Below are 27,767 nucleotides of genomic sequence, written 5' to 3'. Positions count from 1 at the left end.
TCAAATTAGCTTGCCCGCCCGGGCCGCCACTAGTCTCAATAAGTTGAAAAAGATGAGACTTTCTTCGTAATGAAATAGCGACACATTTAACGTTTTAAAAATTGTTTTTCGTCAAATTTTCAAACATTATAAACTTTTCTCCTGCTGAATAATTCGGGCTAAAATATGTACCTAACGAGTAAAAAAGTCATCACTTGACTTGTTGATTTAATGTAACCACTAACCAATTAAATAGCAGTCTGCACTAATTACTTGGCCTTTCACACCTATCGTCAATAAGAATTATAATGTCAGTCTTGTTTGAAAATATTCATTCTTTTAGTAATAAAATATTTACAGACGTACATACGTACCTGTGTACATAAGCACTTACCAAAATTAATAATTATGCTCATCAATACAGTTCAATCCATGATAACGAAACGGCTTGACATCATAAAATGTAAATTTTTCAAGTTAGTTGACCTGCAGTATTTTCCAACTACTGAATTCTACCACTGTGACCTAATGGATAACCACCAAACACAAATAATTGAGAATTTACTAATATCGCTAGGGAAGTACCCAATTTTCAGTGTTCAGTTTCTCGGATATTTGCCTTTGTCCGTAAACACACAAATTTCCTCTCAGTCTAATAAATGTCCTCACAGGAAGTTTAAAACTTTACGCTTTCGCTGGTTTGGGCCATCATTTTTGTTAAATGTTTTCATTTTCACTGCTGGCATCGTATTTCTATTCGTTTTTACAAAATATGTCCACGAGTCTGGAGCATTTGAGAAATTTCGGAAATTCCCCTCTGATTTCATAATCTTGGGAATATTTACAGGCTGCTGGTTATCAAACGTGATCACAAATCGGATTCATGGTTTGCTGCATGTGCGAGGTACCCAAAAGTTTTGGAACTTTCATTGTTACGAATTGGGGAAAATTTCGACATGTTTTTACGAACAGAGTGAACAAGTTAGAAACCTGAAAAGACAAATTCGCCATTTGTTTATTCGTTGCATAATTCTCATGCTTCTTCCTGCCATCTCAGTAATCCTTAACGAGCTCGTCTTAATTAACATTTTAGGCGTTTCAAGCCCAACTTTGGTCGAAGAACAGAGAAAAAACTCTGCTGTTGGTGCAATTAGTTCAATATTCGGTATATATTTTTCTTATGGACATATCCTTTTTGGTGTCTGGGTCACTTTCTTTATTAAATTGTACATTCTTTTGTTGGAATGGATAATCGGGGAAGTTGAGAAATTTAGAATGTTCTCGCTTTACAAGGACAATTTCAACATTTTAGACGGAGTTTCAGACGCATACGACAATTTAACTGATTTGATTCAATATTTTAATCAATTTATGGGAAGCAGGTTAGTAACTGAGGTGGTGATTAACATAATTTGGATTTTGGGTTGTATGTATTTTGACATAGCTACCTGGGCTGTGGGTAATATTGGAAGTAGTATAACTAACATTTGTGCTGCACTTTTGGCAATTCATACACTTTATTTGTACGGAAATGAGGGAGAAAAGTTGAAAAAGGGGAGATTGGATTTAATTAGGATATTAAGCAGGATTAAAATTCACGATTTGATGGAAAGTGAAAGGGTCAAGGTAAAAGTCTGTTGTATGATTTTTTTTTTCAATGAGTGAAAATTTTTAATGGAAAACCGTAATTATCTTTTGTTAGGTACAATTTTTAATGCAGAAAGTCACTAATTGTGAGTTATTTATTAGTCCTGGTGGATTTTTTAACTTTGATCGAGGATTTATGTTATCGGTGAGTCAGTAATTAAAATGAATAACGGCAGGATTTATGCATTTAAATGATTTTGATCTATTTATAATTTTAGATTGTGTCCGTACTGATGACGCTACTAATAGTCATGACCCAATTTAGGGATTCTGACAAAATCAATGGATCCAAAAGTACTTAAATAAATTGACAGTTGTTAGATATAATGCATGCATTTATGTATGCACAATTAGTCAAAAACTTGTTACTTTTCAAATCTAAAAACAATTTTAAGCTAAAACATAATGTTGCGACCGTTTTTTAATAGTTAATGTACGATGTAATTTCAGAATTAAATATTTATCTCTTATAAATTACTGCCTTATCAAACTCCACTACTTTTTCTCTCTCCATTAAAATGGACTCCATTCGCATAAATAGTATTCAGCTGATGAGAATTTCTCCTAGATTCCTTATTTCCTCGAAAAAATGGCAGTTTTGAGATTGGATGTGTTTTGTACGTTGGCGAAATGGGAATCCACTTGAAAAATTTAAACCGTCGTATGAAGTTCATTCCAACTGGAAGTTCATATGTTGTGTCCAAACTCGTTTCCGCTTCACGTTCAGCCTCGTGTCGTCTAGTGAAGCCACGTTCCTCGTCAGTTCCTTAAAGCCAATATATCCAAATTAATTATTCTTAATAACAAAAAATGCCTCGGCTATATACCCGAAATCGTGTTGTCCAAGATAAACCCCACAGCACCGCTGACAAACATTCCAGTACTGAGTAAAATCTGAATAATGCTGTCCCACTCCGGAGACCCTGTATCAATTATGGTGGGATTTGCTTGTGCCCATTGAGAGACGGCCTAACGAATTTGTTAATTTCTGTCATGTTAAGATATGTACATTTTATAAATTCAAACTGCACGTACCAATCCAGTAAAAATGGCAAATGAAACAATGAAAATATTCCTTGACGATTCTAAGCAGATTTCTGACAGCGTCCCAAGTCCGACAGCCATAACGAGTGGAAATATAAATAAGAACATGCCGCCCAAAATGGGGTCAGGGATCCCAATAAATATCGCGCCCGCTTTTCCCACCAACGAGAGAATTATCATGTAAACCCCGGCGACCTGGATGACACGACGAGACGCCACTTTGGTGACGCTGATGGTGCCGATATTATTTGAGTAGGACGTCGAGCCATTGCCAGAACCCCAAATTCCGCTCAAAACGCAGCCCAGCCCTTCGACGAAGATTCCTCGATTCATGCAATGTGCCGGTGGTACAGGTGTTTCTAATTAGGATAATTTACATATTTTGATATTATTACGGCATACAAAAAATACTTTAATGAGTATTAATGACTAACTTGCAATCTGAGCACATGCATAATAGTCCCCTATCGATTCGATTGTGGACGTCATCACGCCACACAGGACGCCAATCACTGCTCCAATTGAAACTGTTGGCCAACCCCATTGGACTGATTTTAAATAAAAATAAAATTAGTTGCAAACATTTAGTTTTAAATTCTCCTATTAAAATACTTGGACCATACAAGGATATGGAACCCTGAACCACGGTGAGCCCTGTAGTATTCTTAATTTTGAATCGGCTCTTGCAGGGTCCCCCACTGGTAAAATATTCGTCACGGTCAAGATGCCACATACGCCCCAAACGATGGTGAGAGATAGTAGAACCTATGTATTTATTGATTTACGAATTTGATAATTAGATATTTAGCATATTCATATTATGTTTTCCTGTCAATCAAACTTACAGGAAAAACTTGAAATACTGGAAATTTCTCCTTTTTCCCATTCGATCCCAATTTACCAAACGGTGTCGGTATTTTGATATTCTTAAAGTGCTGCGAGAACAAGATAAGTAGAAAAACCATCCTATAGAGACATAAAAGAATATATCATTTTACATCCATTTCACCCAAACGGTAAATTTCTTACGCAAGCACTCACGCAAATGCAACAATGCAATTTTTTGAAATCTGTTCCGTCACATTTTTAAAGAGCGACAATCCGATCAAACTGATCGCTGGGGCAACGGTCAACGGCGTAATAAAGTTTGTCAAGTAGCTGATAAACCCTGCACAATTCATATAACACATAAATTATGAAGTAATAAAAATTTCCCCCTTAACCACACCCACCCGTCGCTGCAAACACGGTTTCGAACAAGGCTGCGAAAATGATGGCGCCTTGAATCTCTCTCATCCGAACTTGCCAGAGTTCCGTTTTCTCATCCAGGGTCAAACCGGCCATGACCTCGCTTCCGGGGCATTTCCACTGCGGCAAGTTCAGGATTGCCAGGGTAGGGACAAGATATGAGAAGGAGCCTCCCTGCACGATCGGCAAACGTGACCCAACGGTGCTCTGGAGGAGGGTGATGATGCCAGACATGAACACCAGGGTTGAGATGATATTAGCCTTGTTCGGGTCGTCATCTTCCATGCATAGGGCCGGAGTGAGGAGGAATGGACACGCCACCGTTGCACCGATCATTTCGAGGTAGTGCTGATGTGATTTATTAGTTTGAAGTGCAAATTTACATGCATATTTTTCTCATGAAAATTTATTAAGGCAACCTGAAAGCCCAGGAATAGACACATATACCATGGAGGCACATCATCGAGGCCGTATAACAATTGGTCCCCTTTGTCATTTGATAGAGGTGGTTTCGTAGTAATGCAGGTTACGGAAGGTCGGTAGCTTTCCCTTCGATATTGGGGTATTTCCGGTTGGGGTTGGGGTATTGGAATAGTATTGTTGCCATTTTGCTGAAATTTTTTGCGTTTATGTATGTATCTCAATAAACAGAATTGACCTTGCATGAATAAAACGATGTGCATTTACTTGACTAAAACATATGTAGGTACTTATCTCAGAAATTTAAAAAGCAGCAATTGTCCCTTAACATATATGAATTTCTTACCTTTGAATTCTCGTCTTCTTTCTCAAATGCATTGTTGTCCATGACGAAGTAATATTACTCACTCACCTTGCAGATCAGAAGAACAACTAGCCACACACGTGCCGCTTGCAGGAAAACTTAAAATAAACTCCAGTCTTTGTTCAGACAATCGTGAGGTATTTGTCATGCAAGTTGTTATATAATTTCCAGACAATGCCTACATAACGTATGGAACACGCTATCAAACCCGTCGCAGCCGCTTTTAGCTGTATTAAAAAATTATGAGCAAGTGTCGCTGCACTGCTTTAATTATAATTGCATGATTCAACCTGCATCTAATATTCTGGTATGTTAATAAATGAAGTTATGCAATTATGTATTATATATGTACATACTTATAAAAAAGTAGTGGACCAAACTGGTTTTAAAAAACTATTCCTGTCATGTTGGTGGGTTAAAGTGTGAGAACTTGTTCAAAATTGAACAATACAATTGAGATAAAATGCTATATTAATGAGAAATGAGATGAAATTCTAATCGTTCGGATAAAGTGATGTTTCATGTAATTTTTGCCAGCTTATAGTCTTACAAGGGAACCTTAAGTACTGTCACATCTCGATTTCCTTTCGAATAGTCTTAATTGATAGATAATTTAGTGTAAATGAACCTTTGTCATGGAACATACGGTGCAAAATCACGTTTTTGCGAAATATTTGGTGAAAGCTGCACTAAAACGTGCCATTTTTCCAATGCTTTGAACATAGAAAACAGCCTTCGGAATGAAGTTTATAAATTATGTATATACCTATCCATAATTTCAACCTGCTCACCAATATGCAAAAAATGCAAATATTGGCCATTTTTTTCAAATTGCGAAAATCTGCAAAATTTTCTAAATTATAATTCCGTCGTTTTTTGAAATTTTAACCAAATTTAAATGTTAAACTTCTTTTATTTAAGCGTTGCAAAAAAGTTTTAAAAGAACAATCATTTTTCTTATTGCAACAAAATTGCCGAAAATTTTCCAAAATTGAAGCTCATACTTTTTCATGAAAAAAGATATAATGACTAATGCCAGTTTATTTTACGTATTTTTCAAAATTGTTGGTTATATTTGTTTTTGCAAGTTGTAATAAATTTTGGGAGTTTCTGCCGTCAGGTTTTAACATATTCAACAAAATAAGTTTTCCATGCCTCGTTCAAGATTTTAAGCTTTTTGAAAAACTTGAAAGAATTCATCTGAGAGGGACCCTTCGGGGTCCCTCCACTATGGAGTATAAGTATATACTTATATACTGTATACTTATACTTATACTTATACTTATACTTACTATATACTTATACTTATACCATAGTGGAGGGACCCCGAAGGGTCCTCTCAGATGAATTCTTTCAAGTTTTTCAAAAACGTGATTTTGCACCGTATGTTCCATGACAAAGTTTCATTTACACTAAATTATCTATCAATTAAGACGATTCGAAAGGAAATCGAGATGTGACAGTACTTAAGGGTCCCTTGTTAGATAAATATATATTTAATTAAGTACCTAACATACTTATTTAATTTTAAAGTTCTACTGTTTTGAAATAGCTTCAGAAATATTATGAAACTAAATATATGCATAAAAGTGATGTATTGTTTCTTGAGAATGATTTTTACAGAGTTATGTAAGACTTGGCGAAATGAGGGACATCAAAATACCGAGAAATTTGTAATAAGTATCTACCGCACGTGCTGTGCTTATCGATTTTATGTACTCAATATGTAACGGGTAGAACAATCAGTATGAAAAAATACTGTTATTTTACTATTATTTCTAATTGAGCTTATTATTGTATCTAATAAGTGTGTTTAAGCAAGTATATGTGTACATATTTGCTCCGAGTCAATGCAAATGTGCATGTATATACGAGACTACTGGATTCAATATGTATGATTCAAGTGGAGTTGTCAATATGTAATGAATTGTTAAGAGTATTCATGTGTCGCAAGTTAACGATTATTTACAAATATATACATACAACTCGGTGTCATATTTTCAATCTATGTAATAAATTATCACCTAATTAATCGTAAGTCCGGTTTTAGCTTTATATAAGCTAGTCCCAGACTTCACGTCATCGTCACACACATGCTGTTCCCAATCCGATATTTTGATTGGCTTACCACGACAATAAAAAGTTCCAATCAAAAAATCGAATTCGAAGCAGCAGATTATGACGTGAAGTCTGGGGCCATACGTCCATAAATATCTTAGTTTATTAGTAATAAATAAATAAATATGTGCATATTGTTAGCATGGCTGCAATCGAAAAGTCTACAAAAACCATGAGTCCATGTTCAATCGATAAATTATTATTTTAAAAAAATATTTATTGTTTCTGGAAAAAAGTTGATATAAGGATGCACAAGTGTACATAAAATTATTAGTTAACACAACGAAGAACCGCAGTCACCAGTGAAACGAACACTGCAAGCGAGGGATTGGCATAGCTAGCTGAATTATTAATCGACACATTTTCTCCCATCCAGGAAATGATTGGCTTTCCGAATGTAACCTTCCAGGCGATATTAGACCGGATCGTGGTCAAGTATGAGTTAATCGAACCGTTAATTACGCCAAATTTGGCGGCATGATCCGCCACAAACTTGAGGACCTTAATAGAAATGAAAATTTAATTACAAATAAATACGTGTGCATTATTGAAATGCCGAAATAGCTTTAAAGTTGTGGCGTCGATTACCTCATCAAGTTCTTCCTGAGTGGAAACGTAACTACTCAACGAGCTCAAAATACTCGACACGGGGGAAGGACTACCAGAACCAAGAATTGAAATGATTCTGTCCACCTGATCCTTGAGGAATTGAATGACTAGACGTCTCCCTTGCTTATTCATGGCGACGCGCTGAATAACACTGAGTGCGTGACTACGGACTAGTTGTGAATTCGTGTCCAGTGTCATGCCCAAAAGGCTGAAATTTTACATATATATTTAATTAAATTTGCAACTAAATTAGGGACAATTAGGCAACTCACGTTTGAAGAACTCCGGCATCCCTGGAGCACCCTAATGCATTCAGGTAGCGTACTTTTGACGGATTTTGCATAGGAGTTGCGATATATTTCGCCATCATAAAATCAAATCCGGCTTGTCCGTTATTTGCCACAATGGCGCAAGTAATTGAGGCCTGAATATCTATTGGTAAGCTGAAAGTGGTCAATATTTTGTGATTATGCATCGTGAGGTATTTAGGTATATAAGTCTTACATCTTATTCACATCCTGTCCCCACTCGGTGTATAATTTATTCGCATAATCAACACAGAATGAATCCCCTAAGGCGCACGACCAATCTATTAATTTTGTCCTAAGGATTCCCAGAGCACCGATATGTACATTGTTATTTTGTTCCAGCCCAATCTTTTCAAGGGCAGGGCGGATTTTTGGGGCCAGGTAATTCTGCAAAGCCAATAATGAGTCATAATTAAAAGTTGATCTAAAAATTCCCCCTGTATAATTGCGTACCCTAATAGCGCTATGTTCATCCTCTGTTTGGGCAAAATTGTAAGCCTGTCTTAATTGGGTGAAGATAACTTCCCACACCGTGAAGTGATCTTCCTGCTCCAGATATTTGGTAAATTCCAAGGCCGCCTCAATTTCAACATTTCCTAATAAATAGTTTATGCCATTTGTGTATTTAAAGCCATTGCCACTATCACCCGGACACATTTCCTAAATCCATATACATATTTGCGTATTTACCACGATATGCCAAATTAAAGTAATCATCCAACAACTGACTCCTACTCAGAGGCGTAATTACGGAAGCATTCCTGCGCAATTGATCAGCGATAAGAGGTGTTAGCCCTTCATCGTACAACACTCTGTAATAACCTGTCCATAAATAGCACAGAATCAATCATTTACATAATATCCTTGTATACACATAAACAACTCCATCACTCATTCAAATTTAAACCAACCTGTCGCATCCTGATTAATCATAATCCACTTGCTCGTATCATGCACCACACTTTTGATCGGAACATCCCTCTCCAACCACAATTTGGGCACCCAATTTTCCAATGATGGCGCATCCTGTGTTACCACGGTCACAGGGACCCACCACAAATCCACGCTGGCTGGATCGGCATACCTCTCCTGCGAAATGTAGACTGAATTTGGTCCCTCCGCACTAACCCGAACGAGAGGATGAGACTTTTGCAACGTCCACGAATCCAGGATCATCTTGACGGTGACTCCAGCCGGAAGTCTGTCGTCTTCCTGCGCAGCGACGTTGAGATAGTGGAACAAATCGTCCGATACGACGCCTTGGTAGGACATGTTATGCAAATAGTACTGCAGCCCCTTCTTGTATGTTGCTTCCGACAAAAATTTCTCCGTCATCCTGTTGACCGAACCTCCCTTTTCATACGTAATTCCGGTAAAATAAGAGTCCACCTCGTCCGGAGTGACGGCGTCGTTCACAATTGGATGCGATCGAGCCGACACGTCGACCCTCATCGAGTATTGGAAGGCGTCGTTCAGGATCCACTCCCTGTGGCGAAACTCTGGTCGGACGCCGTCAACCCCGAGATACGAAATGTACGTGGCGAAGCCCTCGTTGAGCCACTTGAAATTAGAATTGAAAAAATAATAAACTAATAAGTTTCATAATAAATCAAACAATAAATAAATAATTTAAGCTAATCACCAGCTCGTTCCACCACTTGCAGGTGACGAGATTGCCAAAATTCTGATGAGCCAGTTCATGAGAGACGACGCTCTGTAATAAGATTTCAACAAATTTAAATGAAAATCAAATTTTAGAGCTTTCTTTTTCTCAAGATTAGTCGAGCTTACTGTCAACAAATTTTTATAGCTTTCCAAACTCTCTCCAGGATAATAGATTATGTAAGCTTCCCTATAAATTCCAGGAATCATGAGTCACATTTCATCTACATAATTGATTACATAATTATTACATCTGTTATGTAATAATGACATGCCTGTAAATATTCAATCCCCAGTTTTCCATCGCTCCTGTAACCAAACAATGCATGCGCGTGATAAGATAACGGACTAAAATTACATTTTAATCCTTTCTTGTTGCTTTAAATAATTCATTGTCAACCGAATAATGCAAATCATTGGAATATTATGCATAGAGTACATAATGTAAATAATTGACTCTCTAACCTGCACTGAAGTGAGGGATGTGAACGGAATCCATTTTTTGCATGGGATAATCTGTTGCGAAATATGTGTCGAAATATGCTAACATTTTTGCAGCAATGTCAGCCGAGTATGTTGCCCCATTTCTTGCGACTACGGGAGGTGGTGCGTATGTCTGAATGTAACATAAAATCTCTTGAGGATGGATTTGCAACTAAATATGCAAATTGCAACAATATGTAAATGGAGACACACTTACCCGAACTGGCACTTTAAAAAGACCTCCGTCAGCTTCAGCATATTCCAAGTCAGACACGACCATGGCAAAAAGGTACGTTGCCATGGGGACGGTGGGGTTAAAGGTTGTCACACTCCATCCTTCAAGATCCGCACTAATGATAGAAATTATTTTGTTAGCGTCATGTTACTCAAATTTTTTATGTAATTCGTAAAATTTTTACAATTCTGTGACATTAGCAACGTCACTGTTCCCCAAAACAGTGGTGTAGTTCGTTTTATGGATGATTTTCAAGTTGAAAACTGCTTTCAATCCGGGTTCGTCAAAACAGGGAAATAATTGCCTTGCGTGATACGCTTGCATTTGAGTTGTGGCGATGCGTCTGCAAGTGATTAAATCTTAAATCTAGAATTGATCATTAATTTCCAAAAACTTACTTAATTGTTTCATCCGTATCTGTATAATTGCTCAGATACAAACCGTCCAAACTGTTTGTGTTGATCGCAGCCATAAACCGGATAGAAAGACGCCCGTCAATATTCAGAGGAATAATTCTGAGAGAAAACTTAACTGGAATTACCGATAACTCAAATTCAAGAAATCACTAATTGTTGCCTTTCATCCAACTTGTACCAATACAGAGCCATGACAAAACCAAATACAAGAAGTAAAGTCGAAATCGTTCCCTACAACCCGATTTGGCCTTCCATATTCGCCAAGGAATCTACCCTTCTTATGACCGCTTTGGATCCTGCCAACTGTCTCCACATCCATCACATCGGCTCAACATCCGTCCCCGGCCTCGACGCGAAATCCATAATCGATATGATCCCCGTCGTAAGAGACATTCTTTCTGTCGACAGTCCCACCACCCTTGACGCCATGTCGAAACTAGGATATATCGCCAAGGGCGAAAATGGTCTCCCATTTCGACGCTTCTTTTTCAAAGACGATCCCACAGACGGGACGATACGTCTCTTTCATTTGCACGTTTATCAAGAAGGGAACCCTGAAATTGAGCAACATCTCGCCTACAGAGATTACCTCCGAGAGAAGCCGGAAGTTGCCAAAAAGTATGCCGACCTTAAAAAGTCACTTGCCCAAAAATATCCCGACAATATGACGGAATATTGTTGCGAAAAATCTAAATTTGTGACAGAGATTGGGAAGGATATCAAATTTGAGGGGGTTTTGCTTCGCGATTGTTTCACCGAGTTTGAGTGGAATGAATTTAAACGGCTTCTGAATTTGGAAGAGAGCAATTTTTCTGTGGAAGAAAATAATCATTATTTTGTGTGTTATAAGGGAATATCCAAAATAATTGGGGCAGTTCAGTTGGACAATGGATTTGAGATGAGGAAATTTTCCATGGAGGACAAACATTTGGAAGACGAGTTTTTAAGATTAATAAACCTTTGGAAGGAACATAAAAAAGTAATGAAAAGTTAATCTAAGTTGTCAACGGTATCCTGCATAATTAATTCACAATGACGACATGAATATTTATTTCACAAATTTGTCTATGGCATTACAATTACAAATTTACTTTTGCATAATATAAAGTAAACAAATAAAGAATAAATAAAAAGCTTGTAATTTCTCAGAAGATCAGATTATGAACTGACTTGTGAATTACACATTCCTCAAGTTCGCAGATATGGTCCACAGCTTTTGTAAATACTTTTGTTGGCAAAATTTCCTTCTTTTGTACTTCCATATGCCAAAAAATACCTGATTGAAGTAACGCAAAGAATCTTAATCTTTAAAAAATGTAATAAAAGTACAGATTTATTTACATTGTTTCCAGTCAAAAATTCCTTACAGTAAGTTTATCTAGCCCAAGTTCACATAAAAAGTATGATAACAGTTACAGATACAATGTATGTATGTACTTATGAGTCACAGGTTATGGCGTACATATGTATGTATATGTATGTACATACTTATGAATACTGAAATGGAACATTCGTACCTCCCTTCTATGTAGTTTAAAAAAATAATGACTTCACATATATTTTATTAAATGTTGCATTAAGGAAACAAAGAACATCGTTATAAATATTGACACAATTAAATTATTCATTTCACCCAATGCCACCTTATCTGAACTACTTATGAATTCATTGCCAAATCTGCAATCCTTTTGTAAAACGTTTGCTGACCACGAATTCTTGAAACAAACTCATTTTCATAAGCATCTTCGCCATTGAGATCACCTCCAAGCGATAAAGGTAGAGCGGAAGTGGGGATCAAACCATGAAACGACTCCAAATCATTGTGGATGTAAATCTGTTCAAAAATAAGCTTAACATAACTAGATCGATTTTAATTTATGCTCAATTTCCTACCCGGCTACGTAGTTTTTCCTTCAAACATCGTTTGCACACGGATAAGAAAAACTTTCCAAGGGTGCACATGTTGAGCAAGTGGATTCCTGCAATTCGGACTGGAATATTGTTCTGATGAATAAAAAAGTAGATAAATTTATATGGGAATAGCACTCAATTAGAACTAAGGATACACTATTCCATACCAGAAAAAAATCAAAATATTGCACAATTTTACTCGGCGTCCCTTGTCGAATGTGCTGGATGCCAAGTCCAGCCAAATCTAGGATTACGATGCATTCGTTTCCTACCGAACCTGTCAAATAACTCCGCATGGATTCGTCCATGTGGAGGACACACTCCGCGAGGACCTCGTACGCATTATATTTGGAGGCATCCCAAAAAGCTAAAAGAGGAGCAAAGACAATAATTTACATAAATTACGTAAGGGATGCAATGAAAAAAGAGGTGGAAAACTCCCTACTGAATTGTCCGACACCTATTCGCCTGCCCTTCTCATCCGAGTATTTTAAAGTTCTTATGCAACCCACATCCAATGCTGTCAACGTTAAGGGGTTCATATATTTTACAGAAAATTGTCTATACTTTTTCGTCCTAATGTAGATAAATTGCTCCAACTGAAATAAATTGTATTAATTAACAAAGACAAAAAGTAGTCAATCGTTTACAATAATTCACCAGACCGGACGTACGCATTTTATTGCACCGTCTACATCGTACTTTGTCCCGTTAAGAAATCCAGTTAGCCACGCGTCGTCGAAAATATTCTTGGCCTTAGCTAATTTCTGGTGTTCTAATACAGATGTGAAAAAACCAGTCGTTATAAATAAATTATTAGCCACATTTACAACATGCTTAATATGTATGTGGATACCTGCGAGTTTCAATTTTAATTCATTTAGTGCTACCAGTCTGCCGTCAGAGTTAGTATTTGCCATCTTTAGTAAAATGTACAAACTTTGTTTCAATTATTACTTAACTAATCAATGGAAATTTATAGATTAAGTGCGTGCTACTTCATAAGCAGAAACAACTTCACTTGATGATAAGCCTACAAGCAGCAGCTGAATGAATGACGAGTTTAAGAAAACTGACAAAAATTAGTTTCAATTATTACTTTTTGCAGTGATTTTCACTAATGTGCATATGTATAAATATCCTTATTTTATTTGTTTACTTTTAAATAGATACTTTGAGTCACAAAGACTTATCTCAAGCAGAATGAGTAATGCAAATTTCCACATGCTGTTCGATGCTGATTCAAAAGTCCACAGTCAAGGGCATTTTACATGTATACAGTAAAGCTCAAGTACCCGAAGCCACATACATCTTGTACCCTTTGAACAATGATGTACATACGTGCAGCTTGCGTAACTTCCAATTTTCATGTTTGAATATGTAAGTCAATGACGACATATCATTCAAGGCTGTATGTATTGTATTCATTTATTCACTATATATACAACTTGTGTACAATGTAGCAACCTGCGACTTATGTATGTACATGCATAAATACGAAATAAAATCAATGATGCAAAGGAATCCTGTGGCATAACTGCAGTATGGAAAACTATGTACGTGTTTACATTATGTACAATGATAAGGTGCCATTTTCGGCCTCCAACGATTTGGATGTAACGTACATATGTGTGATATCTCAAAATTTGTGAAATTTTTAGTGTAAATAAATAAATCGTACGTCACAATATTGGGTGCAATTTATTGAGATGAGACAAAACATGCGACTTTTTTGCCACCCCTTAATTTTTGACCAAAACTCGTCTAAACTTGGTCAAACTGGAATTCAGTAGAAATAATTAATAAAATTATTATATTACAAACCGCCTGCAATTTAGCAACATGATTCCATTTCTGCTTACTATTCCGAGATCTGGGGCTTGGGTAATATAAAATTCGAATTATAAAAATATTTTACCTTTCAAATTTCATCAAATTCGAATTTAAACAAGCACTTTAGGAAATCAAATTTTTATAATTTAAGTAAGTCATGACGCTGACTCCAAATTATTCACTTCAACGGAAGGTTTTGATATTTTTAATCAAGTCAAGAAGGGTTAAATAATATGATTAGTTTGACACATACTTATCCTAACTATGTAATGGCTTATCAAATGCTTCAAGATAGTAGAATTGATTCACGTTACTGATAGTGAATCATCCACTCTTCTGTGCACGAATCATAATAACACCACATTAAAATCCACCATCGTCGTTCAACACAATTATTCGTCCACCAAATTAACAAATTCAATTTTATTTTAACTCAATATCCAATAGTTATCTAAATATTATGGATCTTGTCCTGTTGTCAAATTGCGTCAAAGCGCTCCTTCAAGACGAAACGTTTCTTACTAACTTGATCCAAGTGAAAGACGCCCTAGAAATTCCAGCAAAGGATTGGTTATCATTGGACAATAGGTTCAAAAACGGAAGTATAACGATGTACGTCGTTATCCGAGATATGCTTATAATTTGGCAGGGTCGTAAGGGAAGTCAGGTAGAATTGGTGCCAGATCTTATTAACATTTTGGAGCAAGAAGGTCTACAAAATGCTGCAGGTACATAATTAAGCACAAAAAATCAACCTTCCTCCCATAGCTCCATTACACGCCAGCTTATTTAGTAACTTTTTAAATTTTCTGAAACCATTTCACACAACCTGCGTGCCGAGTGAAACTTTTTTAGTTAGACATATGAAATTGACATGAAATTGTTCACCAAATTTTTAATTAAAAATAACTTGTCATTTCCTTCAAAAATGAAAACTTTGTATTCCTTGAATTCTTTTATTAGAGTTTACTTTTTAAATTTTCTAAAAACTTGCACCATTATTGTCACTTTATTTAAACAGTTGTATATTTATAGATCTTCTGAAGGATCTTCTGAAGGGTTTTAAACGACCTATCCATATGATAATTTCCACCCGAACTAATAACCAACTAATATTTGATGGAATGCAGCCAAAACGAGACTTTGATGTGCTTGCACGTCTCGATGTCGGTACATTCAGTGACGTTTTCAAAGTCCGCGACACCATTGATAACCGAGAATACGCAGTCAAACGAATTTGTGTAGGCCAATTTCTCCTCCTTACCAAAACGTCAGGAGCTGCGGACGCCTTCCATAAACTTGTCAGAGAAGTAGTAATCATGAAGAAATTGCCTCGACATGAAAACATTGTCACTTGTCACGATGCCTGGTTTGAAGGCCCTCTGCAACAAAGATTTACTGAATGGTTGAAACTATCGGAATGTAAGAAAATTTGCACCATTTCTCGGTGTTTAACTCACCCCTCTTTCGAATCCGCCTTAGGTGTATGTATTAGATACACAACTAACTGAGCCGGTCAGGATAAAATTGTTCATAAAATCAGTTTATTCTTTATTTCTCACTAGTATTTTTTTGATGCAGAATGTATAGTCATTCGAAAATTAATTAGACTTTTTAAGTCCCACCTAATAATACGTTAAAAATTAACGGCGTTTAAAGGTCATAAATGTTTTTTTAAACAGCGATGGCACCCCCTATCTCCCCGATGAATGAAGTTTCCGTAAGTTTTATGAAGTTCCAAAATTGTCGCCGCATACGGTTGACGGTTATTCCAACGTCGAGAACGCAGTGACAATTTTGTTACCACCTTATTCAGCATTTACAACTTAATGTAGCACTAGACACTTTCAGAGACCTCAAACCTGTGTTTCCGACGACGAAAAGAATACCTTCATGTACATCAAAATGGAACTAATGGACATCAACCTTGCTCAATGGTATCACCAAAATCCCGATAAAATCGGAAATTTTGAAACAACTGTGACGATCACGAAGCAAATGTTAGCGAGTTTGGCTACAATTCATGCGGAGGGTATAATTCATCGCGACCTAAAACCCAACAACATCCTGCTCAACCGTCGTGGAAAAGAAATTACGGTAAAAATCGGGGATTTCGGTTTGTCTAGAGAAGTACCCGCTGTCGACTCGACCCTAAGCGGACATGTTGGGGGAGCTTTTTTCTCTAGCCCTGAAATGAAACGAGGTGAAAGAGACTACACTTTCAAAACGGACATTTTTTCCGTGGGGCTTATCGTTCTCGTCATGTTACACCCGTTCAGCACCGAGAAAGAGTTGGAGAGGGGGTTGGACGTCGTTAGAGATGGTGACAGTCGAATCTTGGAAAACGTTGTGATCACCCATCCACGAATTTATGACCTCTTGAGAGCCATGCTGAAACGAAAACCGGAAAATAGACCGACCGCTGAGGAGGCTTTGACTGTTATGAAAATCATATCGACAAAATAAACTTGAAGAATAATTCAATTTAAAAAATCGACTATCAAAAATAAAAGTGTCTGACACTTCATAAATTCCAACGGTAAAAATATTCTTTTAGAATTGCGACACTTACAATTGGCAGGAAGGCACTAATTTAGTTGTAAATTTCATCTTTACCTGATTCTGTTGTGAATAAACCATTGTAATTTGCTCACGAATAGTATAATTGCGAAAATTTTACCACATTAGATTTACACTTTGCGTGAGGGACCATTGGTTGAGCATGGGATGAATTTGAGCTGGGGTAAAGATCAAGGCATCCTAACATTCCTTCCGGACGGTAATTTTTTAGCGTAGGACAAATAGGTCAGCCCAAGGGGAAAGCGAGCCTCATCTATGTAACATGTTAAAAATTTACCAATTAGGAATGTAACTTACATAAATTCAAAAAAGCCTTACGATCAAATTCCCACCGCTTCGGGTTGTTCTTGACGATAATAACGAATTACTATGAAAGATATATGTATGTAAATAGCAAGTATCATCCCATCTTCCAAAGAAAACGCAATGCAGTAACAAATTGCTTCTCATCTTTTTATGTTAATTTAAATTCAAACGAGTCCGACATAAGGTAATTGTATCCCATTAACTTCATGTATTTATTTGTCAACATTTAGATAATTTTATAATTAGTCACTTTTATTTATCACCGCACCATCCAAATTCAACTGAATTACACAATGATGCAAAAATATTTAGTTATACATAAATTGTGTCTAAAGCATTTGTCAAAGTTCCTATTACGTAAAACAACCAATGCTAATATTACTAATTGTAATTAATTGCACAGTAATGCTTAGGACAATTATTTATTTGTAGTTCAAACGGCTTAAAAAAGATAATGTCAACCAAATGCGAGACTTTAAATCCTAATTTTTCCATCAACCTTTGCGAGCTTAAGTTGTAAGGCTCAACCTGCACATTTGGCAGGAGACCTTTTTTGGTCGCCATTTCGATCACTTTACGCATCGCCAGCTCAGCATATCCTTTCCCTCTCTCGTTCACGTCGGTCCATAATCCATTAATTGAACCAATTCCACTCATTAAGGCACAACTCACTAACTCCGAATCCACATAAACTCCAGCCCCACCAAAATGCTGTATTTCATCGGCCGTAAACTCAAATGTCGAAAATTTACGATTTTCCGAAACAAATTTGGTGTCAGAGACGGATAGCTGAGTCACACGGACCTTGTTTGGAAGTTCAGAAGAAATATTGGTAATTTTAGTGGCATCTTTTTCCATAATAGAGGAAAATTGGCAACTGCATCCTACTACGGAAGTACCATATTTCGCACTCATGTGTAGAATAGTGGGAGTATATTTGTCCTCAATTTCTGCAAATGTGATGGGACCATTCCAATTAATTATGGATTCTAAGGCCTCTAACATGGTGTCAGTTGGAGAGGAAGGAATGGAAAGGATGACTGCGTTATCGTCATATATCTGAAAATTTGGTAAGAAACGATTTGTATGAACATGATTTTTAATACGCACGCTATTAATTTTTATTTACATATGTACTTTCCGATATTGGATAATCACAATAAATGCGGTCGACCAAGGGACATCTTCCTCGATAATGTCCTTGTAGGCAAAAATACGATTCGTGACCGATGGTGGGAAAAAACCTCGAAGTGACATTTTGACCAAGTTGTATTCCTGTAAAAATGAAATAATATTCTGAGTCGAAAATTGAGAATACAAAATTTCGGAGTGGATGCAAATGTACATAAGCTGACTTGATATGCATAGTATGTACATATGTATATTTTACGCTATGTGAATCAATTTAATGATCAGAGGAGATGGATTAAAGAAAGATACATATTTACATACATATTTATGTATTTAAAGTGTGAGATTGATCGCAGCTAGTTTATAGAGTTTTGGATTAGGTGAATTTACATACCTTTATACTTTTCATGAACTACTTACATACTATTAGATATGTATCAGCTTATATGTATGTAGATATCGACACCGTGCAATACACATTTATATTTTAGATGTTGCCAAACTAACCTTTGCGGATTTCGGAAGTCGTTTTTCCATGGTGCAAAGAACCGTTTGAAGTTGATACGGATTAACTGGAGTAAATGCCATTTCGATATTTTGTGTAATTTACACAGTTTTAAATTGTCAAACTGTAAAATCTCTAGCTTTAAAGTTACCAATTCTTAAGTCGGGTTGTTACTAGATGAGATGTAGTTGATGATACTTGTAAAGTGCAAATATGTTTTTTCGACATCCTTAGACATGATTGATACGTGTAAAACAACCTTCTTTGGCTTTGGAATATTTAGTATCGCTGGACATATTTAGATGATGAAATTGTGGATTATGCATGGTTCAGTTCAATTTTCCATTTTGCTCTTCAGTGTGTTTTCTGCTCGGTGATACATATTTAGTGAATTTAGACATTTAGTGCACTGATTCCATATATTTACAAATTAATGCATATATGTACTTATAGCGCATATGTATATTTGCAAGCACTTAGATTCCACATACTTATGTAATTATTCCTAATTAATAATATTTATGACTGGCTAATCAAGATTTATCGCGAAGTACATAAATACAGGCATGTATATATTTGTATTTTACATATTCACGAGACTATGAAAACCTTGCAGAGTTCGTATATACGAACTTTGTGACCATGGTTGTAGAATTGAGAAATGTTTACCAGAACAGTCTTAATTTTACTATTATCCATCCCAAATCTGAAAATCGATATGGAATTATGTGGATATTGCAATACCGAATTAATGAATAAAATTTAGACCAAACTACTTCCTGTCTTGTTAGATACACCATCGTGTTTTTGTACACAATATTTATATGCGTATTTGTTGAATTTTATTTTTCCAGACATTTCCCTTCCAAAAATAAAATTTATACATTTTCATAAATAAATACATATGGAATGAAGAAATTTTCTACAATTGTCATAAGTATTTTACAAATTCCTGTCATTATGCCTGGTAAATATTTTTCAGATTGATTGATAGATTTGCATATTTCAGAAATCAGATGCATACATACAATTCTGAGTATTGAATATGTAGAAATGTAATAGATTCAATGTTTTATTTATTAGACCGGCTTCCTCCTCAACCGGATATAAGTCTCAGTATGGAATTCTTTGGTCCCTGCACAATCACAATTATACGATTTAGTCACAATTTTTCTGCGATTGACTTAAGCGAACGATTCATTCACGACAATGCCAAGAGATCGGCAACCATTCCTTACTCCGTTCAGGGGTCACATTATTCGCAAACAACCAAGACATTCAACTCGAGCTATAACAAACGTCTCGACATAAGCTTCACAGACACGTGTAGTTTAACCGTCGTTGTAAACTTTGACCATAATTCCGATTTATCACGAAGATACTTTTTGTACACAAATTCACCAAATGTAAAACGCTCCCGGTTCGCATATTCCGCAGTAATTCTTCTAATTACCAAACCTCTTCAACTTGCTGGCGTCTTTTATCGAATGGACTTTTCTTGGACGGTTAGAACATTTTTAAATCTCGTCACGATTAAGCGACATACTTCCGAGCCAAATAAACTTATAGTATCGCAAAGTGTGCTAGCTTACTTCAACCCATATTCAAATATCTGGATCAACATTGTGTCCCCCGAGGAACAAACTATTCCCACAATGTCACCCTTTAGTTTTAAGTCGATGTGGGGAAAAGTCGAAATACTGGCCAATGTATATAAAGAGATCGGTGTGCCAAATAATTGTGGAAATGGAATGAGAGAATTAAACTCAACTTTATGTTCGCCAGATCACAGAAGTGCAGATACCCTTGGTGAGTGAAGTGAAAGTTTTATAGAAAAAAATATGTAGTTCAATAAAATTTCTACTTGATATTTTAGGAAAATTACTCAATGTCACTTTCGTCCGCGATGTGAGCTATGAATCCATGCAATCCAACCTGTTCGGTTATTACAATGTACGAATCACATTTGATCACTGGGTGGGGTTCGAATCCAGCACAAAGGTCACCTGTGTATATCATGCTGGTTTGACGGCGTATTATTGCAATTTTTCGCCCAGAGTGGAACAAATCTCGTTCGTAGCGTGGGTTGCCCCGTTTCGAAGGAATGTTTGGATTTCGCTACTTATCTCGATCTGCTTATCCGTGTTCGTGTCGATAGCTGCAGCTCAGAGAACTAGCAGCTTATCAATATCTTCAATCCTTCTAGATATGACTGCGCTATTACTTCGTCAATCCTGGTCTCATTTTAGCAACAATTACTTTTTCTTTATAATATTCAGTGCTATCATGACTCTTCAATTCGTATACGAGTTTTACATCACATGCCATTTAATTGTCCCCGAGCCGGTGAAATGGCACACTAAATTGATTCATTTTGTTGACGATGAGTACAAACTGGTAGGTCTGGAGAGGGCCAAGGGTTACAATTCGTTGCACGCCGAATTAGAAAGCGACTTTGAGCAGATTGGCAAGTTGGACAAGCAAAATCAAACTCTTGTTGAAGCCACTACAAATGATTGGGTTCAAGTGCTTGGTCAAGTTAAAGAAAACAATGGAAAAACTGTGATCCTAGGTTCAGGTGGGAGTCATATTTCCACAGTGCAGAAAGTGCACAACGTCAAATATATGGAGAATATAGTGCTACAAGGAAAATATCAGTGTACAAATGTTAACGATTTGCTGGGAATGAGCTATTACGTAGATATTCTAAACTTTCAAGTTGCAGAGAAAGCAATGTGGATTTTGCAACGTTTCCGAGAAAGTGGGTTGCAGAATGTGTGGGTAGATTGGCGTAATTTGTGGTTCAAGAATGATATCAGCAAGTTGTATTGGAGAAAGGGTGGTGATAATGTGGTGAAAAATACCATCAGCAATGACAAATTTGGTGGGGTCAGTCAAGCAGATTACATTTCATTTAGAAATTTAGTCTCATTTTTATTGTTACTGGTGGAATGTATTGTTTATGCATTGTGATTTTTATATTAGAACGTGCACTGATAACCTGGTCGTGGTGTAAGGTGTAATGAATTTATTTCGAAAATGTCACGCAAGATAGATATCTACCAATAAAATAAAATAAAAAGCTGCTATGCATGTCCATAGTGCTTAGCTAATTTATATATAGGTAATTTTAGGAAGCATTATATTTATCAGAAACACTTCAAGTATATAGCCACCAATACTATCTGCCAGATAGTACCTGGAGTTCGGCTTCCCTTAAGGCTGTGGGATTTTGTGGGATTTTTGGTAGTTGTAATACGCGAAAGAGAGCAAAAATATGTTTTGAAGAGTGGTGCGAGGAATCGAACCCCGCGTCTCCCGTTTCCCGGACGGACACCTTTACCACTAGGCTAACCGCCCTTCTTCACATCTATCACTCTCTTTTACAACTACCAAATTCCACGTATTCTCTCCTACAGTTGCCTGGAAATAGTTTAGAGTGGTCCCCACTCTATAAGGGGATATATGGGAGAGAATATACTTGCACCACCGACTGCTCAGCTGAGGCAACGCATGCTGATCTAGCGGTGGTGGACAGAAAGGGGATGACGTCTCATGCCCTGCGCGAGGAGCTCACTGCATGGACGGAAATTGGGGTTTGGGGATTTTTGGGGGTTGGGCTTCCGTTTAACTTTGAGAGGGATCGAGATCGAACAGCTGTTCCACCACATGTGGGATTTTTGGTAGTTGTAATACGCGAAAGAGAGCAAAAATATGTTTTGAAGAGTGGTGCGAGGAATCGAACCCCGCGTCTCCCGTTTCCCGGACGGACACCTTTACCACTAGGCTAACCGCCCTTCTTCACATCTATCACTCTCTTTTACAACTACCAAATTCCACGTATTCTCTCCTACAATTTTTGGTAGTTGTAATACGCGAAAGAGAGCAAAAATATGTTTTGAAGAGTAGTGCGAGGAATCGAACCCCGCGTCTCCCGTTTACCGGACGGACACCTTATACCACTAGGCTAACCGCCCTTCTTCACATCTATCACTCTTTTACAACCACCAAATTCCACGTATTCTCTCCTACAAGGCTGATAATTCCACCAGCACCATGACCCAAACGTCAATGACAAGTTGTTGCCAACAAATATATTGTTATTTATTCTCCTATCTTGTTCACCTACTAGACTTGAAAAAGGAAACGGTTGTCTTTCCAAAGTTCGTGTTTTCATCAACCACTGTAAAATGTCATCCATGCGATCTTTCATCCATGAAATTTATGGATGAAAGGAAAAATCCAAACATGCTCTTCCAATTGTTGACTGTGGTTAGTACGATACACAAAAGTACGTTGTAAATGGATAAATGCCATTGTCAATTCCATTCTGACAATATTCTAATCGCTGATCTGCTCATCATTCTCAACTGTGCATACTCGTATTTATATCTGGGATTGCAATCTTGTCCACTTCTCATAACTTCATGGGTAGCCTGGCAGATTTGTGTCTCGTGCCTAACATGCACCATTGGAATGCTCAAAAATATCTATATTTTATATACCTACGAGTATGTATAAGCATGACATATCAAATCTCAATTATATCACAAGGCCGGTGATAACAAAAACTCCGAAAAAAACTTAATTTCATTATCGCCTACAACTTACATACATACATACGTGGTCTTTACAGAAAAAACTCGTGGGGATGATGACGGTGCAATACAGCTACACACGTGAAAAACGTATACTTGAATCACGCATCGTCATCAATCCAACCACATAAAAGTGACTTTTCTTCTCAAGACGATCTCATTCGACATTCATCTTCATCTGTGGTTTGATCTCAGTTGCTGTCAGAATTTTAACTTTAAAAACGATTAGTTATACATATATTTCAACGAATAATCCAGAATGTTCTGTTGTCTATCGGGTTGGTTGTGCTCAACCCTGTTTTATTTCGCCATCCTCCCAGCAGCAATTTTGCTTGGGGCAAGGCTAATAGTTAGGAAGCTTCGGGGAAAGGTCGACCCTACAAATGAAGTCGATATCCAAGGAAAAACCGTGATTGTTACGGGAGCGTCGGATGGAATTGGGAAAGCTACGGCGGAGGAGTTTGCGATCCGTGGGGCTCGAGTTATCATGGCGTGCAGGAATTTGCAGAAGGCGGAAAAATGCGTAGAGGATATCCGGAAGAAAACGTCGAATGGAGAACTGGTACATATATAAAGTGTAAAAATCAGTATGCATTTTTGCAAAGAGTGCATAATTTAAATTTTATTCGCCAGATTGTTATGGAACTCGACCTCTCAAAATTATCATCCGTGCGAAAATTTGCGTCTGAATTTCTGCAAAAGTACGGTGGTGACAGTAACCCAGGTGGACTTTCAATTCTCGTAAACAATGCGGGTATCGTTAATCCGCTTGGGGTCAGGAAAGTAACGGAGGACGGATTTGAGGAAACTTTCGGAGTCAACCACTTGGGTCACTTCCTCCTCACAAACCTCCTCTTACCCGAGATTGAGAAAGCCGGTAACAAGTCTAGTGACCCAAGCCGTATCGTCATCGTCAGTTCTCTCGCACACACCTGGGGCCAGCTAAACTTTGATGATTTGATGTATGAGAAAACGCCATTTGAAGATTGGAAAGTGATTTCCAAGTTTTATTCAAATTCCAAATTAGCAAATAATCTTTTTAATCTTGAGCTCGCCAAGAGATTGAGGGCAAAGAAGGTCAACGTAAATTCGTACGCACTGTGTCCAGGATTTGTTGAGACCAATATTGGGACAGAGGCTCAAAAGGATCAGCCCCCGAATTGGATCATGATGAATGTGATTGCTCCCATTCTCAAGATAGTCATGATTAAGAATGCTAAAGAGGTTCGTGGTTTAGTTAACATTTGTTTTTAAGCGACATAGAGTTTACATATTTTTATCTTGCAGGGTGCTGAGACGACGATATATTGCTCTTTGAGCAAGTATTTGACCTACCATAGTGGCGAAATGTACAAGAATTCCGAATTTTGGGATTACAGTAAGAGACCCAAATTGAGCGAGAAGGATGCAGCAAAGCTTTGGGAAATGAGTGAAAAGCTTGTGAAGCTTAATTAACAGAATATTGAGAACTGTAATTGGAGTTAATAAATATTTAAATATATATGTTCTTAAGTACTACTCAATTGACTCATTAATTCATTTTATGAAATGTCGCTAATTTTCCCAGACGGAAAAAATGAATAAATGATAAAACTTATTGGAATGCATATGTGTTATAGGGAATAAAGAAACTCATACTTATATGTAAACAATTTGTGGGCACTGAATATGTTTATGCACGTCGATATTGGGTATGGAGATCCAAAAGTTCGCAAACAAAATTTTTACCTCCTTGTGAATTTTTTTAAAGTTTCTCAAGGTGCGAACTAATCGACAATACCCTCAATGACTTTTAAAATTTTGTGTATTTAATTTGAATATTTCATATAACCATATTTTCACTTTACAAGTAAAAGAGTAAAAGTCGTAACATTTATTTAATTCAGCTTCACGAGCTTTTCACTCATTTCCCAAAGCTTGGCTGCATCCTTTTCGCTCAGTTTTGGTCTCTTGCTGTAATCCCAAAATTCACTATTCCTGTACATTTCGCCACTATGATGGGTCAAGTACTTGCTCAGGGAACAATATATCGTCGTCTCTGTGCCCTGCAAAACAAAAGCGTATTAAATTTAGTTAGTTACATTTAACATGCAAAAACCGTTCTGGATTTCCCCTTAATTTGTTTACCTCTTTCGCATTCTTAAGCATCACAAATTTTAGGATGGGTCGAATAACGTTAAGAATTAACCAATGCGGAGGGGTTTCTCTTAAAGCATCCGTCTCAATATTGGTTAAAACAAATCCGGGACACAATGCGTAACAATTAACGTTGACTTTCTTGGCCCTTAACTTCTTCGCGAGCTCAAGGTTAAACAGGTTATTTGCCAATTTGGAATTGCAATATAATTTTGGAAGGATTTTAAAATCTTCAAATGGAGTTTTCTCAAACATCAAATCATCAAAGTTTAGTTGACCCCAGTTGTGCGCTCCAGAACTGACGATGACGATACGGCTTGGGTCACTAGACTTGTTACCGGCTTTCTCAATCTCGGGTAAGAGGAGGTTTGTGAGGAGAAAGTGACCCAAGTGGTTGACTCCAAAAGTTTCCTCAAATCCGTCCTCCGTCACTTTCCTGACCCCAAGCGGATTAACGATTCCCGCATTGTTAACGAGAATAGAAAGCCCACCTGGGTTACTGTCACCACCGTATTTTTGCAGAAATTCAGACGCAAATTTTCGCACGGATGATAATTTTGAGAGGTCGAGTTCCATAACAATCTGGCGAATAAAATTTAAATGAATCACACTTTACAGAAATATATACTGATGTTTACACTTTATATATGTACCAGTTCTCCATTTGACGTTTTCTTCCGGATATCTTCCACACATTTTTCCGCCTTCTGCAAATTCCTGCACGCCATGATGACTCGAGCCCCACGGATCGCAAACTCCTCCGCCGTCACTTTCCCAATGCCGTCCGAGGCTCCCGTAACGATCACGGTTTTTCCTTGGATATCGACTTCATTTGTAGGGTCGACCTTTCCCCGAAGTTTTTTAATTATCAGCTTTGTTCCCAGCAAAACTGCTGCTGGGAGGATGGCGAAATAAAACAGGGTTGAGCACAACCAACCCGATAGACAACAAAGCATTTTGGATTATTTATGGAAATATATTGCCAGAGTTTATGAATTACATAGGAAGAAAGTAGTCGTACAAAAGACGAATGAATGCAAAGTGATTGAACATGAATCAGTGTTACACGCTTTTATGTACTATTGTTTTATGTGGGATGTGTACAGCTCTGTGGCTGTTGTGGACGAGTTTTATTGCAAAATTGCTATGTCACTGTCATGAGGTAGCTCTTCAAGCCACGTATGTATAGCACACAACGTTTGCGTGATAATAATGAGGCATGATGATTTTTTGTTTGGTCGACTTTGCACATATACGTATACACAAGTTTGCATATGTATTTTTAAATATAATTGCATGCATACGTAGATTGGGCTAAATAAACATGTGGACCTCGGTATTGTGTTTACAATGTATCCAGCAAGACAATATGGTATTAAAATCGTATAACCCTAACATTAGCGAACGGCATTACATTATTTATGAATTCTTTGATTATATTTAATGAAGTGATAAGCAAAATATTGTGTAGCTTTGCCAAACTAAATAGCAAGTTGACATAAATACATATAGTGCATACATATAATACACACACACATACTTACAATGCACATGTCAGACATGTTTCGCACGGATCTTCATGATACTAGCACTAAAATCTCAAGGAACTAAACACAAACAATAGTTAGTATGAAATTTGAGCACTTCTGCAGAATTCAAAAGGTTATGAAGGTTTTAAGTTTGCGAAAACGCGTATTTTCACCATGCGAAACTATACAGAGTTCACCTCTCTGCTGTCCGATTTTCTCCTGCGCTTCTCTTCACTAGGTCATAGGTTTGCACTCAAAATTTGATTAATTAATTTCCTAACCAAGTTCTCATCCGATTTTTTATATTTGGCTTTTACATAATTTTTTAACACTTATTAATGTTTAAAATGGATTCAACTAACTTCTTATAAGTGAAATTATTTTTCAAAATTGGTTCAGTCAGAATAATGGATTTTTATTTCTTTCGCGTTGAGGGTCTTTAAAGATTTAAAGACAAGAGTCAAGACAAGACAAGATTTAAAGAGATATAAAGACAAAAATCTTATGACTTTGTGTGATGCTGGCCCTTATCACACAGGGAACTTGGTATGTTTGGTTTTTTTATTGTCAAATAAGTTTACAAATATAAATATGCAATGTGAAAGAAATTTAAATGAAAATCGATCCTATTCTGAACAAATCCTTAAAAAATTCCACTGATAACAACTTAATTTTTATTTTAAATATTCAAAAGTGTTAAAAAAT

At 36.9% G+C, this 27,767-nt stretch overlaps 7 protein-coding genes across 8 annotated transcripts; 2 read left to right on the top strand and 5 right to left on the bottom strand.

The window, feature by feature from the left end:
- Positions 1-2,029: 2,029 nt before the first annotated feature.
- LOC110845507 (solute carrier family 23 member 1) lies at positions 2,030-4,812 on the bottom strand. The gene is made up of 10 exons (XM_035850621.1): positions 4,685-4,812; positions 4,338-4,529; positions 3,903-4,266; positions 3,712-3,838; positions 3,516-3,636; positions 3,294-3,435; positions 3,105-3,218; positions 2,662-3,029; positions 2,454-2,595; positions 2,030-2,392 (listed from the first exon to the last, which is right to left on the bottom strand). The coding sequence occupies exons 1-10, from the start codon at positions 4,724-4,726 to the stop codon at positions 2,112-2,114; spliced, it is 1,893 nt and encodes a 630-aa protein (XP_035706514.1). The 5' UTR covers positions 4,727-4,812; the 3' UTR covers positions 2,030-2,111.
- A 2,213-nt stretch (positions 4,813-7,025) lies between these two features.
- On the bottom strand, positions 7,026-10,621 carry LOC110845506 (aminopeptidase Ey). The gene is made up of 14 exons (XM_035848894.1): positions 10,516-10,621; positions 10,302-10,460; positions 10,100-10,232; positions 9,865-10,015; positions 9,675-9,708; positions 9,529-9,589; positions 9,380-9,451; positions 8,649-9,297; positions 8,428-8,559; positions 8,191-8,333; positions 7,934-8,124; positions 7,702-7,872; positions 7,409-7,637; positions 7,026-7,321 (listed from the first exon to the last, which is right to left on the bottom strand). The coding sequence occupies exons 1-14, from the start codon at positions 10,587-10,589 to the stop codon at positions 7,091-7,093; spliced, it is 2,430 nt and encodes an 809-aa protein (XP_035704787.1). The 5' UTR covers positions 10,590-10,621; the 3' UTR covers positions 7,026-7,090.
- A 1,441-nt stretch (positions 10,622-12,062) lies between these two features.
- Positions 12,063-13,519, bottom strand: LOC110845454 (alpha-tocopherol transfer protein-like). Its single transcript, XM_035849955.1, has 6 exons — positions 13,301-13,519; positions 13,119-13,219; positions 12,890-13,043; positions 12,612-12,811; positions 12,427-12,537; positions 12,063-12,367 (listed from the first exon to the last, which is right to left on the bottom strand). The coding sequence occupies exons 1-6, from the start codon at positions 13,362-13,364 to the stop codon at positions 12,191-12,193; spliced, it is 807 nt and encodes a 268-aa protein (XP_035705848.1). The 5' UTR covers positions 13,365-13,519; the 3' UTR covers positions 12,063-12,190.
- A 1,115-nt stretch (positions 13,520-14,634) lies between these two features.
- LOC110845503 (interferon-induced, double-stranded RNA-activated protein kinase) lies at positions 14,635-16,936 on the top strand. Its single transcript, XM_022091936.2, has 4 exons — positions 14,635-15,005; positions 15,313-15,699; positions 15,960-15,997; positions 16,129-16,936. The coding sequence occupies exons 1-4, from the start codon at positions 14,738-14,740 to the stop codon at positions 16,741-16,743; spliced, it is 1,308 nt and encodes a 435-aa protein (XP_021947628.1). The 5' UTR covers positions 14,635-14,737; the 3' UTR covers positions 16,744-16,936.
- Positions 16,937-17,348: 412 nt separating this feature from the next.
- Positions 17,349-19,049, bottom strand: LOC110845878. 2 transcript variants are annotated; one of them, XM_022092411.2, is made up of 4 exons: positions 18,802-19,049; positions 18,301-18,438; positions 18,063-18,222; positions 17,349-17,967 (listed from the first exon to the last, which is right to left on the bottom strand). In XM_022092411.2, the coding sequence occupies exons 1-4, from the start codon at positions 18,880-18,882 to the stop codon at positions 17,939-17,941; spliced, it is 408 nt and encodes a 135-aa protein (XP_021948103.1). In that variant the 5' UTR covers positions 18,883-19,049; the 3' UTR covers positions 17,349-17,938. The 2 variants fall into 2 exon arrangements, with proteins under 2 accessions (XP_021948103.1, XP_021948102.1); XM_022092410.2 differs by having other exon boundaries at positions 17,349-18,222; positions 18,802-19,045.
- A 2,032-nt stretch (positions 19,050-21,081) lies between these two features.
- On the top strand, positions 21,082-24,912 carry LOC110845877 (retinol dehydrogenase 12). The gene is made up of 3 exons (XM_022092408.2): positions 21,082-23,959; positions 24,031-24,621; positions 24,685-24,912. The coding sequence occupies exons 1-3, from the start codon at positions 23,657-23,659 to the stop codon at positions 24,850-24,852; spliced, it is 1,062 nt and encodes a 353-aa protein (XP_021948100.1). The 5' UTR covers positions 21,082-23,656; the 3' UTR covers positions 24,853-24,912.
- A 271-nt stretch (positions 24,913-25,183) lies between these two features.
- On the bottom strand, positions 25,184-26,612 carry LOC110845876 (retinol dehydrogenase 12). Its single transcript, XM_022092407.2, has 3 exons — positions 26,187-26,612; positions 25,525-26,115; positions 25,184-25,442 (listed from the first exon to the last, which is right to left on the bottom strand). Exons 1-3 carry the CDS (start codon positions 26,487-26,489, stop codon positions 25,275-25,277), a joined length of 1,062 nt encoding a protein of 353 aa, XP_021948099.1. The 5' UTR covers positions 26,490-26,612; the 3' UTR covers positions 25,184-25,274.
- Positions 26,613-27,767: the final 1,155 nt, after the last annotated feature.

This window comes from Folsomia candida, unplaced genomic scaffold, assembly GCF_002217175.1.
Source record: "Folsomia candida strain VU population unplaced genomic scaffold, ASM221717v1 Fcan01_Sc003, whole genome shotgun sequence".
Classification (NCBI taxonomy): Eukaryota; Metazoa; Arthropoda; class Collembola; order Entomobryomorpha; family Isotomidae; genus Folsomia; species Folsomia candida.
The sequence above is the reverse complement of the archived record's forward strand: the minus strand, read 5'-3'. Positions and strand labels throughout refer to the sequence as shown.